The sequence below is a fragment of the Columba livia genome, chromosome 1 (assembly GCF_036013475.1).
Source record: "Columba livia isolate bColLiv1 breed racing homer chromosome 1, bColLiv1.pat.W.v2, whole genome shotgun sequence".
Classification (NCBI taxonomy): Eukaryota; Metazoa; Chordata; class Aves; order Columbiformes; family Columbidae; genus Columba; species Columba livia.
In genome coordinates this window covers 210,733,871-210,749,534 of record NC_088602.1, presented here as the reverse complement: position 1 = coordinate 210,749,534, position 15,664 = coordinate 210,733,871, and the positions used below count along the sequence as shown (strand labels likewise).

General features: G+C 49.1%; 1 protein-coding gene across 6 annotated transcripts in view; it reads left to right on the top strand.

Annotated features, from left to right (window-relative positions):
- Positions 1–15,664, top strand: part of NRF1 (nuclear respiratory factor 1) — a 72,654-nt gene that overhangs the window by 3,824 nt on the left and 53,166 nt on the right. For 4 of the 6 annotated variants that reach the window (XM_065049382.1, XM_065049384.1, XM_065049383.1 and 1 more), the window contains exon 2: positions 14,562–14,790. In XM_065049382.1, coding sequence (XP_064905454.1) covers positions 14,562–14,790 — 229 coding nt within the window. Of the gene's footprint in view, positions 1–11,759; positions 11,848–12,477; positions 14,415–14,561; positions 14,791–15,664 lie in introns of those variants that run through there. The other 2 variants (XM_065049386.1, XM_021290221.2) reach the window with 2 other exon arrangements.

The following is a 15,664-nucleotide window of genomic DNA, read 5'->3' as shown; positions in this document are numbered from 1 at the left end:
ACCAGCACCTCTCGGCCACTTTCCAACATAAGCGCTGTAGCGTTAGCGCTGGACTGTGGTTTGAAGGTTCGGTGTTGTGCAGGAGCTTCTTGCCTGTCCAGCCTAAACCTGGACCATCCAGCAACTGTCCTGTGTTGGGGAAAATTCAGGTGTATTGTGGATCCGCTGCATCAGTTGCAATGAGGTTCAATAGCTGGGGTTTTTGGCTGATTCCGGTCCTGTTGGTTTTGATTTATCCCAAAAAATTGTCATTGAACCAGTTGCCCATCAAACGTTGGGAGGGTTGGCTGGAGTTGTTCATCCCTGTGCGATGGCTCAACTCATTAGGAAACATCGGAGCCTGTTATCCTTTGGGAATAGTGGATTTATGTTAATAACTAGGAGCAGAGCTGGTGTTCTCAGCGGGGTGTCAGTAAGGGGAGTCCTGGGGATAGGACCAAGTCCCACATAGTTTGGAGGTCGCTCCATGCCTTTAGCTTTATGGGCAGGACTTGTGTGGGAGGCCGGTCTGGTTTGGTGGTAGATAAATCGCCTGCCAGACTCCACAGAGTCCCTTCTGTTGACAGATAGAAAATGGGGACACGGAGGCATTTTTTTGGTAGGAGTGATAGGTGTCCTGATGCACTTTGACGTTTGGATGTCAATGAAATACTGTGGTTTTGTTAATTTTTCTCTTCAAGTAAGATATAGCTGTAAAAGACTCTCAAGATGCTTTGGGTGGAAGGTGTATTCCATAGGATCGACAAGTCCAGCGTCTCCTTTTCCTTCTGTTTTTCATCCTTTAGAGACCGTACAGCATATTTTTGGGCGGGGGGGTGAAAGTGGGTGTCTTCACAGTACTGAGTGTAGGGAGGTGCGTTCACTTCTTGGTCCTGGGCTTCCTCGCTCGCATTATTTTTTGTTGGGTGTTGATTACTTTCTGCCTGTGTAAGGCAGATGTGTGAATTATTTTATCCGTTTGCTGTCTGTGTTGCCTATAAATAATCAATGGGCTGCTCAGACTGACAGCGACTGGGAGGGTAACTCAACTTTTTTTCTTAGAAAACTCATCCGACTTCAAATACATCAGCACAAAGAACGTGAACGTATATTGTCATTTATAGAACGTGCTTCTTGCTCGTACCCGGGGTGATCGAGAAATGCATCCAAAAGAAACCAAGTCCCTCCCACTGTTTATTACATAACCAGCTAATTAATCAAATGGGGATGACTTCAAGGCTTGGAAAACTTCCCTGTAGTCTGGGTCAAAGATACTTGCGATCCCACACCCCCAGAGCCTCCACGCTTTATTTACCTTGCAACATCCTCTGCGTAAATGAATTCTTTTCCCCATAAGTTTATTTTTGCCGTCAGCTCCTGCTGCTGCTCCTGCTGCCGCTTTCTTGGGCACAAAGAAAATCCTTTAATGCCCTTTTGAAAGAGAAGAGACTTCTAATAGTGCTGCTCCCCTTCTTCCCTAGAAAAGCTGATTTGAAGCTCTTCTCATAGTTACTTTGGGTGGCAAGTTGGTTTTTTTCCTGGCTTATTATTTCTACGTAGTCAGTATTAATGGCGATTGGCAGGTAAATCGGTTAATTTGGCCTCTTGCTTGAGGAGGAGATGGTTTATATTCCCGTGACAGCTGTAATATTTAAACCCCGATAATGAGAAGCACGTGTAGATGGAGGTGGTGGGGAAAAACTGCAAAAGACATCTAAAATACAAAACTGTAGCAGTAAATAAAGCCTCACGGTCTGTTTTCAGTGGATCAGATGCATGGTTGTGCGTTGCAGGAGCTCCAAAAACATTGCATTCCCACGGGATTTGCGTGTTGTGCTGGAAAAGCAGGAAAAGCCCCACTTGAGCGCTGACTTAAGGTGGGTCAGGCCTGGAAAACCACGATTGCTCCACCTCGGATGTTCACGTGCGTGGGAGGGTTGAGATTCTGGTAGAGTATTGCTGCTGTCAGCCCTCCTGACCCAGACTATGAGGGAAATAACTACTTAGTAAGAAGAGTATTAGTGGATTGTCGAGGGTTAAGATTGCGGGGTGACAATAAAACCCTGGCAGATGTGTTGTTAACCTCCTCTCCCCCCCACTTCCCCCTTTTGCCCCTACCTCTCCCCCTTTCCCACTCAGGACAGGCGACCGGGAGGGACAGAAGGACAGAGAGAAGAGAGCTGGAAAAAGTTAAAGATGTTTTACTAATGCTACTAATAAGAATAGAGAAAATAATACAAAATATACAAAACCAATCTTGAAAGTCTCAGCAACTGCAGAGCCGGCACCCAAAGTCCTGGACTGGACTCTGCAGCCAACCGGAGCTGGATTCAGTCTGTCACTAGGTCTCAGTTCTCAGGGATGACTAGCAAGGTCCTCTCCTAATGTCGGCCATAAGCAGAAGGGAAAAAGCAAAGGCAAAAGGGAAAAGGGATGAGATCCTCGTGATCTCCCACTTTCATATGAAGTATTCACGTGAATGGAATGTTATACACAGTTGGTCAGTTTCTTGGTCACCGGTTTCTCGTTGCCCCTCTCGCGAGATGTCCATCTGTGCTTATCAATAAGTTTGCATTCCACTGCTAGGTTTACCAAAACATGTGTCTGGTTCTCCAGGAAAATGCAGTTAATATGAAGCTTTAGCTGACAGGCGAAATTCACTGAAAGAGAAACTTGTTTTTAACAAAACCAGGACATGGATGTGCTCCTGTGTGTGATTGTTATAACCCTGCTTCATCTTTTAACAGACAGCTCGGGTTTGACAGTTGGGTTTTGCCTTTGCCTGAGTGCTGAGCAGGACACTGGGAGAGCACAGTGGCCTCTTCAACAGCCTCTTTGTCAATTCTAGACACAAAAATACTCAAACCAGTTTTAGATCTAGCGTGCAGGTACTTAAGCAACTCACAGACAAATCTCTTTGATCTAGTTGGGCTGTAGATGCACTTCTTTTTTTCCCCTAAAAGCCACCCATCTTAATCCCGCACAAATGCAGCTGCAAATGCAACACGTGCTGGATTTTCTCGCACACCTCGTGCCTCATTTACAGAGGCGACGCTTTCCCTTTTCAGAGCCTTTGCTCGTTAGTTTCCAGTGGTTTTTCTTCCCTTCATCTGCAATCTTTTGCAGGGCAGACGAGTTCTTGAACCGCAGGAAACCTTTGGGAGGGAGCTGTCCTTTCCTTTTACCCGGCTCCGTGTGCTAAGGGGAGCAGATATCCCGTTTTTGGTGGCACTGAACCGAGCCGCGCTGGCCCCTGTCACCTCAGGTGCCCTAAAGGGCACAGCAGGGTAACCGGAATCCCCAAATTCTTCCCCATGTAGTTGGTGTCAGTGGCTGCTGCAGACCTGCGAGTGCACCACCTCTCCTCTTAAACAGCATAGGGAAAAAACCCAACAAACCAGACTTAAGCAGAATAAGATCTTGAAAATAAATGTTATTACAGTATGTATTTTGCCTGCAGATTTGGGTTTTTTTTGTTAAGACTGCATGGCCTGGGTTCTTCATCTTTTTGTTTGCTCACAACATAGAGAGCTGCAGTATGTAGGTGAGGGAAAGGCTGTGGGTGTTGTACTTAGGCTGCAGTAAAGCCTTTGACACTATCCCACAACATCTGGAGAAGCTGCAGCTCGTGGCCTGGATGGTGTATCTGCAATGGGTAAAGAACTGGCTTGGAGAACCAGGCCAAAGAGTTGTGGTGAACAGGGCCAAATCCAGTTGATCATGAGTGGTGTTCCCAGGGCTCAGGGTTGGGATCAGTTCTGTTTAATCTCTTTATCAATCATCTGGATGAGGGGATCGAGTGCTCCCTTAGTAAGTTTGGAGACAACACCAAGCTGGGTGGGAGTGTTGATCTGCTGAAGGCAGGAGGCTCCACAGAGGGATCTGGATTGATGGGCTGAGGCCAATTGTCTGAGGGTCACCAAGGCCAAGTGCCGGGTCCTGCACTTGGGTCACAACAACCCCATGGACGCTGCAGCTGGGGAAGAGCGGCTGGAAAAGGACCTGGGGGTGTTGGTGCCAGCGGCTGAACATGAGCCAGCATGTGCCCAGGTGGCCAAGAGGCCACCAGCATCCTGGCTGGGACCAGCACTGGTGTGGCCAGCAGGCCCAGGGCAGTGACCGTCCCTGTGCTGGGACCTGGGGGGACAAACCGCCAATCCTGGGGGCAGTTCTGGGCCCCTCACGCCAAGAAAGGCCTTGAGGTGCTGGAGCGAGTGGAGAGAAGGGAACGGAGCTGGTGAGGGGCTGGAGCACAAGTGTGATGGAGCGGCTGAGGGACCTGGGGGTTCAGCTGGAGAACAGGAGCTGAGGAGAGGAGACCTTCTGATCTCTGAACTGCCTGAAAGGAGCTTGGAGCCAGGGGGGTCGGGCTCTGCTCCCCAGGAACAAGCGCCAGGAGCAGAGGAAACGGCCTCAAGTTGCACCAGGGGAGGTTGAGGTTGGATGTGGGAACAATTTCTTCCCCAAAGGGCTGTGGGGCATTGGAACAGGCTGCCCAGGGCAGTGCTGGAGTCACCAGCCCTGGAGGGCTTTGAAAGGCGTTTAGATGAGGTTCTCAGGGACACGGTTTAGTGCTAGAGTTGGTTAGCTTATGGTTGGACTCGATGATCCTGAGGGTCTTTTCCAATCAAAGTGATTCTATGATTCTATGTATTGCGGCATCAAAGGGCAAATGAATTGAAAGGATGAAAGTATAGAATCTTAAGAAGAAAGGTATTTTTGTTTTATTTTGTGGTCTGGGACAACTTGTCACGCTTAGTTCGTTACCTGGGACCTTCTGCGCGCACAGGTTGAATTCCTGCTGGTATTCCTCATATCCTCACCCAGTTACAGTGTCACCACCCCTCCTAAAACCAGCTCCAGTCATACTGGTGTAACCCACCCTGGGTTTAGCACCTCCCTGAAGACTCCATCATTAACAACCATCAAAGAGGGGTGGGCCAGGCTTGCCATTTTAGGGTGGAAATTAGATAATTGCGTGTGGTTAGGGCTGTGTCCTTTGCCACTTGCTAATCTGGTTGCTAATCTGCTTGAATTAACGTGACCTGAGGACCAAGTCCTTCAGGACTTCACACCTCTAGAGGAGACCGTGCTGTGTCACGTCACCGCCCTCTCGCTTGCACCCCGCGGTAAAACACGCTTCTAGTGTATTTTTCTGTGGTAGTCCAGCATAACCACTAATCCTCTCCATAAAAGAGGATTAGAACCGAGAACATTGGCACCTTAATGCAGCCAGGCTGGGCCGCGCTCCGTGTTTTAGGCAGTGATCCCGTTGGGGCGAGGGCTGCTCCGTTGTGCCGTGCCAGGAATGCTGTCAGCGACGGGCAAACGGCAGCTTATTAGGTTAGTAATTCTTAAAAGCCCACTTTGCCTGTTAATTAGAAAAGCCGCGTCGAGATGCCTCGCTTGCTTCACACTGTTCAAGTGACTTCTGGGCTGTGCAGATCAAAGGAAAAGAAGTTGAAATTGGGAGTTCTGTGTGGTTCTTGCAAGAAAATGAAATAGTTTTTAACTTATGTGAATTGCTTAAAATTTGAAAAGATGGATTTTTAAAAAGCGGAGTCCTAAATATATGAATTTCAGCTGCAAAAAGGCCCTGCTGTGAATTGTATTGTACATCATTAAATGAACGTCCTAGCGCATGACCAAAAGGTGGCTTTCAGCAGAAACTTCAGCAGCAAATGGGAGTTTTTATTCCTAATAAATATGTGTAAAGTCCTATCTGTTTATTCTCCATACTTAGAGAGTGTGAGGTTTTTCCTGCGGTGTGATGTGTTCGCTCTTTTACGCGAGATACCGCTAAAAATCACATTAATAGGAGGACTTTTGGTGTAGTTTTCTAGAATCAATCTTATTTTAGGTGTTGTCACGCTGAGGCTGGTAGCGCAGGGAATTTTTTCCCATCCTAATGAAAAGGATCATTATACTAATCTTATGCCACGGGAGGACGCTGTGGAACGAGAGCTGGCTTCTGTACTTTCCTCGTGGTGCTTGAGTTACAGCGTCTCCGCCAACATGCGACAACCGTCCACGCGTCACCGTGAGCTGGTGTAAAATAAGATGTTCGCTTCAGTCCTGATAGGAGAGGTGTAAACCAACGTGTCTTATCTTGCCCTTGTGCGGGGGATCGGGTGTCGCTGCTGGCGGGAGGCGACGTCTCAAAATCCTGGAAAGTTAGGCCCAGCTCAGACCTTGTGGGGCGTCCAGAGTGACACAGGCTTCACCAGAAATAAAGCCAGGTTTTCTTGGACTGAGGTGTAGGCCAGCAGATTCTCTTCATGAGCAAAGGAAGGCCATGGAAAAATAGGATTTTAGGGTTTAAATGTGCATTTTAAACGAGTTGTCATAATTAAGATATTCATCGGTCTGGCCCCTGGGGAACGGCATTGTTTCCTTATCAAGCCCGCAGTGGTAGTTCCCTCTAGGCACAAGGACAGTGTCAAATTTATCCTGAAGGTGAATTAACAATATTTAACCAGCGAGAGATGCCAATGCAACGTGACAGGTGAACCATCATGGAAAACGCCAAATCTCTGCTATCGGGACTCAAACCACCTGCAAGAAGGACGTGAACATCCTCTTTCATCTCTCCCCATGGGGGAAAGACCAGGACAAGTTCTGGGTCTCCTGTCGGTACGTAGCACAGGTGAGCGATGGAGACGGGGGCTCTCCCGTGTGCTTTGGGTTGGAAGCTGCACTCGCAGGAGCCCGTGCAGTTGTGGTTGGCTGGTGTAGACCTCCTGCCACCTCGAGATTTCACCTGGAAGTGGTTTCTGAATCGACACCATCAGGAAGCGCTGCGAGCGAGCTCTGTGCCCATGCGAGTCGAGCCTGGCTGAGGGTGGACGCCTTTGCGTGAGATCTACCAGCCCGGATCGAGGGGAAACACGGCCGGGACAGCACCAAGCCAAGACTGACTGGCTCTGAGCGTGTCCTCTGCCCTCAACTGGGAGTTGGCAGCTCCTCTAATTCACCCCATCTCGGGAGGCACCAAAACCGGACAATTCCTGGCTGTTGTGATTGGAGAGACACAAGTCTCTCAAGACTTAACGAGCTTCGATGAACAGCAGTGATTTCGTGGCTCCTCGTGAAAATTGTGGTGCGTGATCTCTTGGTTTGTGTCGCCGTCGTTTCCGAATGAGGTTGGCTCTCCTTGGTTAGTGTAACCATTGAAACCTGGTTGGAAACCAACTGTATCAGGATGTATTTACTTGCTTTAAAAAATGTGTAGAGGGCTTTGTGCCAGAAGAGCAAAAAGCAGTACCAGACAATTTCAAAGGTATAATTACACTCAAACAGCATTTGATTTTATTAGGAAATAGCAAATGATTTATTTCTTGCTGGATCAGTTTTCCCTTACAAATTATTCCAGGCTGCCTTTGCAGGAAATTTGGATGCGCAGCCGGAATTTTGAAATAGCTTTTAAAATAAAACACGTACTAAGTGCATAGGAAGCGCTTTTTAATCTGATGGTGTATGAGAAGTATGAAACCTGGTTAACTGTAAAAAACCTCATCGTGTTGTGTCGGCCCAGATCATCAAAGGTATTTGAGATCCCTCCCTCTCGCGAGACGACGCCGGTCGCTGTGGCAGGTGGACGGATGAGCTGCTGCAGCTGCAGACAGTTGGTCGTTCTTAAAATAACTCGGGGTGGTCTCCCTCACCCGGCTCAGCGGGGCGCAGACTTTGCATGTGCGAAGCCACCACCAGCATCTTCGTGACCTGCTCTGCGAAACCGCTCCTGCGACGGCCGAGCGATGGGGACAAGCACGAGAGGAGCGCTGAGCGTCGTCGCTGCCTCCTGCGGCATCCGTGCGGAAGCTGCGTTTAGTGAGTGAGAACCACGGCTCCCCTCTGAGTTAGAAGGGGAAGGCAAACCAAGCAGCAAACAGCTAAATCCTGATTTACAAACTCGTTTTCTAGCAGAGATGCTGATCTACGCGGCCGAACGCCACCGGAGGGCGGCAAGAAGGGGCTTAGCAGGCGGTGGAGCTGCTGCATGAGAATTAACACACCCGGATCACAGGATCCCTGTTGATTAACCCTCCGCAATCGCCCCCGAGAACAAAAGTGCCAGTGTGATGTTGGCTGTTTAATGCAACGCAAACGACTTATTTACAACGGAGGCTTGAATCCATTAAGGGCGCATTAAACTCCAGATGCTTGTCAACTTTACAAAAAGAAAGGGAGGAAGTATCGCACATTTTCTTGAGAAATTGCAGCTTGCCAGCAGTGTTTCATTGAAGTTAAAACCATGAAGAGGGCGACCGGCTTGAATGATGAGACAGAATATGATATTTTTTCCCATTTTTCAGATTTTTACACTGGTTTCAAGACTGTGCTGAATTCTGGCGTGGAGTAGGGTTGTCAATAAAGAATTGGTACTGACTGTGGCGCGGGGATTGAACAGAAAAGGGGTTGGGAAAGGTAAACCAGGAGTGTTTCTGTTCCTTTGAAACAAATTAGGAAATAGGGCCGGGGGATTAGTCTGCAGAGCGGATATGTAGAATTTGCCTTCTCAAGTAAGTCATAAAAATTACTTAATGTTAAAAAAATAAATAAATTAACCCCCCCCCCCCCAGGAACATCTGGTGTTCCCTGAGCCAACAGAGCAACCACAACATTGCCTTGTCTCTTCGTTCCTGCTTGTTTACAGCGTGCCGAACACAACGCCGCTATAAACCCAAAGTGTTTGCAGGCCATGGAGCTTCATCAGAGCCCTGCTCTTCGTGTTTCGGTGGGTCCCTCACTGGTTAACAGGCTGGTTTATACCTTTTTCAACAACCTGTCTGTGCTGTGGACACCAACCTGCACCTCCGCAGGCACCGTTGTAGGTTTAGGTGTTGACCCCCCAATGTTTCGGTGGGACGAGGAGGATGCGGAGAAGCTCGATGCAGCCTGGGTGATTTTTTCGGAGACATGAGCTGGTGCAAGATTATCACCTCTTTTTTTTCAGTAGTTACCGTGGCTTCCCACAGCATCTGGTTTGCTCCTATATAATCCAAGTTGAAGGTCTTCAGCAATTGAAGGGTAGCTCTTCAGAGGACGTCAGGTGGGTCGTGTAACGCAGCCTTTCTCCTGAGCCTTGTTGCTGGAAGAGAAGAGGATTGATGAGCTGAACAGCCTGAAACGAGTACGGGGACAGTACCCTGAGCTTGGTTAACGTGTCTATTCAACTAATTGGCATTGATCACTTATCAAGTGGATTCTGGAAAAGGGTGTGTGTCTGTTAGTCTTCTGTCTTTCCTCCTGTGTCATTTCTAAATCCTTGTATCACTGTATGAGATCTTCCACCAGATGAAGTTGGTTCCATTGTACGCCATTGCTGTGCAGATGCTGGGATGGGATTTCATCCCTCCCAAAACCTTTGGTTGGTAAATGTTGTGCTGTTCTACACCGAGCAGGTTACGTGGGGGCTGACCTCTGCGTTTGCTACTGGGGATTTGCTGGTTTTTACATTATAGTTATAAAATATCACACCTGTGTGGATGTGGTTGCGGGATACAGGTGAACTCTTCCCTTCTGGTGTTCTGCTCGCAGTGACTCACTCTTGATATGAAAATATGAAGCGTGAATTCTGACAACCAGGATTATTTGTGAATACAGAGCTCTTCATTTAACAAAGGAGCAAGTTTGGTAAGGAAGCCAATCCAGTGGCCTCTTGGGCTGTCTGGCACTGGCTTACCAAGAGACATTTGCCCATTGAGTGGGGTCTGAAGTGTCCAAGCAGAAGGAATATCTGATTGCACAACTTGACCATGAGAACTTCATCTTAGGTGTTCGGGATGTTAACGAGGCTGTTAGCTGTTCCCGCCCTGTTTCAGAACGGTAGGATCATAGAATCACAGGATGGTTTTGGTTCAGAGGGACCTTTGAAGATCATCCAGTCCACCCACCATGGGCAGGGACATCCTCACCAGCTCAGGGTGCTCAGAGCCCCGTCCAGCCTGGCCTGGGATGTCTCCAGGGATGGTTCATCCACAGCGTCCCTGGACAACCTGTTCCTGTGTCTCACCACCCTCAGCATAAAGAATTTCTTCCTTACATCTGATTTTTTCTTTAATAATTATTATTAGTCTGAGCAAGGTTTCAGGTGAATTAGGCATTGTGTGGGATGCGTTAGTAAAAATGACCACATGACTTAAAGTGCCGGGGTTTGGTTAATGGTTGGACTCGGTGATCCTGAGGGTCTCTTCCAAGCAAAATGATTCCATGAGTGTATGCGGTAAATGCTCCTCTCTGAGTCCAGACTGTCTCAGAGAGCAACGTCTTCTGCTTCTGCAGCGTCTGAGGTCCAACCGCTGCAGCGCTCTGAAGGATAAAAATAAGCCCAGAGCCTGTCTAAGAGAGTTTTTCCAGCTGTGCCGCTGTACCTCAGCATTTTTTCTGGGGTGGACATTTTATTTTTGGCTCAGTATAAATCACCCATTGAAGCAACATTAAACTGGGTGGTGGTGCTAGAGGACGATTCCTCTGGTAGGATAACCCATGTGGTTTTTTATTGGTTATCTCTTTACATCCACAGCACAGATTACACTGAGCAGAGAAGACCTTCACTTAAATTTAATGTAGAATTTACAGGTTTTATGTTCCGTTTCCGTTGTTTTCGGCTGGTTTCAGTGGTCTGGCTTCTGCTATTTTAGCGTGTTTTGCTCCTCCCGCATCTGGTTTTCTTCCAGCGATGGTGTCAAGAGCCATTGATCATAGTTGACAGGACATCAAAGGAACCTCTGACACCATCATGAAGCAACTGCGCTGTGTGATGAGAGGGACTTTATCCTCATACTTTCATTTTAAGCACTTTAAATGACTTTGAAAATACTTCTGGCCGTCATCCAAGGCTTCTGGACTAAGCAACAGGAACGTCTCTGCAGGCTCCATCGTGTCATTAGGGTTTCCTTATAGCTGAAACCGTTGTGGTTTCTGAAGGAAAACAGGAATGATGGAACGATGTGGAACAATTCACTAGTCATGAACAACTTTCCTTTTGTCCCCTGTGCCTGAATCCCTCTTCAAATCCAAGTGCGGACCCTTCGGGTGTGCAACAGGTGCTTTTCTGTTGGGGCAACAACAGCATCAAGAGGTTGGTCATCACCAGCAGAAACTGCCCATCGAGGTGTTTACACAAAGTATCAGGAATCTTTGGGAAAAAATGGCATCTATAAATAACTAGACAAGGTCTCACCACTCAAAGATAAGGCCCTTCAGTGGAGGCACCTGGATATTTTCCTGGGGGAAAATGTGCAGGTATGAAAATAGGGCAGAAGCTGGAAAAGCAGAAAACCAGAGCTCAGGTTAAACTAGAATTAATCCGAATTACAACTTGGAAATGAATTAGTATAGATGTGGTGCTGTTGTGTGCACAGTTGGGTAGGCTGGGCCGATTACTGAAGAGCTGTAGTAGTTAATGACATTTTTCCGGCTTATTCCTGCTTCTCTATCCGCAGAAAGCTTAAGAGTGAGGAAATCTGGTAGTGCCAGCGAGGAACAGTGTCCTGGCTTGGGACGGGAGGCGGTGGAGACTTGAGCTTGATACTGATTATCCGAGTTGTTACTTATCACTTATTGCTAAAAATGCCAAAATTCAACCGGGTGCCGAGTGCCAAAGCAGGACGCGTGCCCATAAAAACAGCATTAAATGCGCGTGTGTTTCGATGCGTATCGTTGCCCAGGAGGGTATTGATGTTCCTTACCCAGCTGTCCACTTGCTGACTCAGAAATGCAGAGTTTTGCTCTGCTACCGAATTTATTTTTTTAAAACATCATTTTTATTGTCACAGAGCTCAGGCTGCCTTGGATCCAATGGGTTCCCTTTGGTGTGCGAAGCATCCGCTGTCTTGCAGTTGTGTCTCCTGATGAGCTAAAGGGGTATGACACTCTCTAGTTATATTCTGATAGGACTTTTCTGTGGATAAATACATCTTTTGTTTTAATGGAAAGTGCTTAAAATGGTATTTCTTCATTGAGAAAAGCAGTGGTGCACTGTCAGGAAAAGCACAGGAGCTGGGGAAAAGTCTGCCCGCTGAGCTAGTTTTTCCCCTCTCCCTGTCCCCCTCTCCCTGTCCCCCTCTCCCTGTCCCCCTCTCCCTGTCCCCCTCTCCCTGTCCCCCTCTCCCTGTCCCCCTCTCCCTGTCCCCCTCTCCCTGTCCCCCTCTCCCTGTCCCCCTCTCCCTGTCCCCCTCTCCCTGTCCCCCTCTCCCTGTCCCCCTCTCCCTGTCCCCCTCTCCCTGTCCCCCTCTCCCTTTCCCCTCTCTCTCCCTGGGTTATTGAGTCCAGCTGTTCCCCCAGCCATGTCCCTTTCCCCATGTCCTGAGAACCTCATGTCCGTCTGTCCAGCCCTCCAGGGCTGGTGACTCCAGCACTGCCCTGGGCAGCCTGTTCCAATGCCCCACAGCCCTTTGGGGAAGAAATTGTTCCCACATCCAACCTCAACCTCCCCTGGTGCAACTTGAGGCCGTTTCCTCTGCTCCTGGCGCTTGTTCCTGGGGAGCAGAGCCCGACCCCCCTGGCTCCAAGCTCCTTTCAGGCAGTTCAGAGATCAGAAGGTCTCCCCTCAGCTCCTGTTCTCCAGCTGAACCCCCAGGTCCCTCAGCCGCTCCATCACACTTGTGCTCCAGCCCCTCACCAGCTCCGTTCCCTTCTCTCCACTCGCTCCAGCAATGGGATGTGGTGTTGGGAAGCTGATCTGTTGGGCAAAGGGCAGCTGTCCTGCTGCCCACAACCATTTTGGGGATAACACAATATTTTCAGAAATCTCTGCTAGCTGGGCAAGTCCAGACGGGGTGATGGATCGCAACCACCGTAGGGCAAGACCAGCGCGGTTTGGTGGTTTTAACATATGTGGAATTGTTCTCATGGTTATGACAGTTTTGACTCCGTACAGAACAGGCTTCTTTGGCTCGTTCCATGTCTCCTTTCAATATCTTAATCTTGCTGCCACATCAGGAGCTTCTCATCCCCTGCTCGGCAATGCACCAGCCTGCGGCATTTGAACACGAAGCTTTCTCTTAGTGCTTTCTGGGGAATATTTTTCCTTGCGTTTGAGGTGCAGCTTTTTTTTCCCTCTAGAACCAGACGTGCTCAAGTAAAACATGGAAAATGGGTCCTATTTTAAGGATGGGACTCTCCAAAATAATTGCATCCCTATTTTTGGTACCTTCAAGTTGGAACTGCCTTTGGAAGAGTTGTCCTATAAATGTCCATAACGTTCAGTTCGCGGGGTTGCAGAGGACATGTAGAAACAAGCCTTTAGAAAACAGGCTCTCCTGCCCTGTCTCCATTAGTTGCTTCTTTTTTGTGTGACTGTTGGTCAGTTTGGTCAAAATAACCCTCTTGACAAAGCGCTTCCTCCTGGTCTGGGTGCCGGCGCCTCATCAGTCCTGCCGTGACTCCCATGGTTTGCTCAGCAGGATGGTGGGTTTGCATTCGGTAGATGCCCAGTGATTATTTGTCAGGCTGAGGTTTTTGCGATGCTGTTTGTTTGCAAAGTGTCCTGTATTTGTGGAAAACAGAAGCTACTGAAAGCCTTTGACGGACAAAACTGTGTGTGATGTTACTTGGCCATGTATCTGACACACCTCCATGGTCTTCATCCATGCTTTTGTCTCTCTCCTCCTGATAAACCAAACAGGTTCCCATGAAGAAGGTGCCAACCAAGAGCTTTAAATTCCATGGCTGTACTTACGGGGTCAGAATTTGCTGGGTATCTTTTATCATTCCCTACAGCTGATCATCTCTTTCCTTCTGCTGAGGGTTTTGGGGAGTCCCATTCTGAGGGTTAATGCGCTGATCCTTCTAATGTGATTTGAAAATACCTACGGACGTGCTGTTCCTCACCCGCAAATGTATGGTGGACACACACTGAAAATCTCAGCGTAGCTCCTGTCTTGTTCCTTCTACGCAGATTTATGTTCACGGCGTCTGGTCCTGTGCCCTGCTGACTGTGTAAGCAGCTACTTCGCTCCGTGGTTTGCCACCAGATGCATTAAATAAATACGCTTTGTATAATATTTGTGTTCAGATTGGAATGATTTTGCCTGCTTCCGGACTCTAAGCAAATAATGCAACAAAAGTGGTCTGTAGAACGCAACTTGCTGCCAGCAAATTTCTGTCCTGGCATCCTCGTGCGTGTCCTGAGCTACTGAGGCTGGAGGAGGGAAATTGTGTATTGAGCATCTTCCCTGGAAGCTGGTTTTTGAAGGGGCAAAAATACGCTCCAGCTTTGATCAGGCCTCTTAATATGTAGTCAGTGAGGGGGACATAATCTTGGGGTTACAAGGTCCTTAGGGACCTGTTCTCCAGCAATGCTGGTTGTGTCTGGGGGCTCTGCCGTGCTGTTTGGAAGCGCAGCTTTTTCAGAACTCTCAAACATCATCTTCCGGATGCTGGTGTAGTTGTTTTTTCCCCCTCGTAGAAGACCAGTGCCACCAGGGGAGGTAATTTTAGTTTCTTGTTCCCTCTTGGCCACGGCCTGCCCACCTGGCTGGCTCAGAAACCTTTGCTGCCTTTCCCTGCGGTGCATCAATGTCAGTAACCCCTGTCCTGTAATTTAATGATATTTTTCTTGTCTCCTCTGACTGCAGCTATTGATGGAAGAACACGGGGTGACCCAAACAGAGCACATGGCCACCATCGAGGCCCACGCAGTGGCCCAGCAGGTGCAGCAGGTCCATGTGGCTACCTACACGGAGCACGGCATGCTGAGCGCCGATGAGGACTCGCCGTCTTCGCCAGAGGACACCTCCTACGATGACTCCGACATCCTCAACTCCACGGCTGCCGACGAGGTCACTGCCCACCTGGCTGCGGCAGGTAAAGTCAGCGGGATCACAGAATCACACACGGGTTGGGGTTGAAGGGACCTCTGGAGATCATCCAGTCCAACCCACCTGCTCCCGCAGGGTCCCAGAGCAGATCACACAGGTGGGTCCAGGGGGTTTGAATGTCTCAGAGGAGACTCCACACGCGCTCTGGGCAGCCTGGGCCAGGCTCTGCCACCTCCCAGCAAACAAGTTTCTCTTTATATTCAGATGGAACCTCCTGTGTTTCAGTCTGCGCCCAGTAAATGTCTGGCATCGTTCGCATAACGTAGCGTTTGTGCAGAGGTTGCAAAGAGCACTTGGGGGTGATGGGTGATCTTGTCACCCGATGGGATGCTCCGAATCCTTCTGCTCTGCCCTGGGGAGACCACACCTGGAATATTGTGTCCAGCTGTGGCCCCTCAGTTCCAGCAGGACAGGGAACTGCTGGAGAGAGTCCAGCGCAGCCACCAAGATGCTGGAGGGAGTGGAGCATCTCCCGTGTGAGGAAAGGCTGAGGGAGCTGGGGCTCTGGAGCTGGACAAGAGGACACTGAGGGGGGACTCATTCCTGGGGATCAATATGGAAAGGGGGAGTGTCAGGAGGATGGAGCCAGGCTCTTCTGGTGACAACCAGTGACAGGACAAGGGGCAATGGGTGCAAACTGGAACATAGGAGGTTCCACTGAAAGAGGAGAAGCAACTTGTTGGGGGTGAGGGTGGCAGAGCCTGGCCCAGGCTGCCCAGGGGGTTGTGGAGTCTCCTTCTGTGCAGACATTCCAACCCGCCTGGACACCTTCCTGTGTAACCTCATCTGGGTGTTCCTGCTCCATGGGGGGATTGCACTGGATGAGCTTTCTAGGGCCCTTCAACCCCTCACATTGTGGG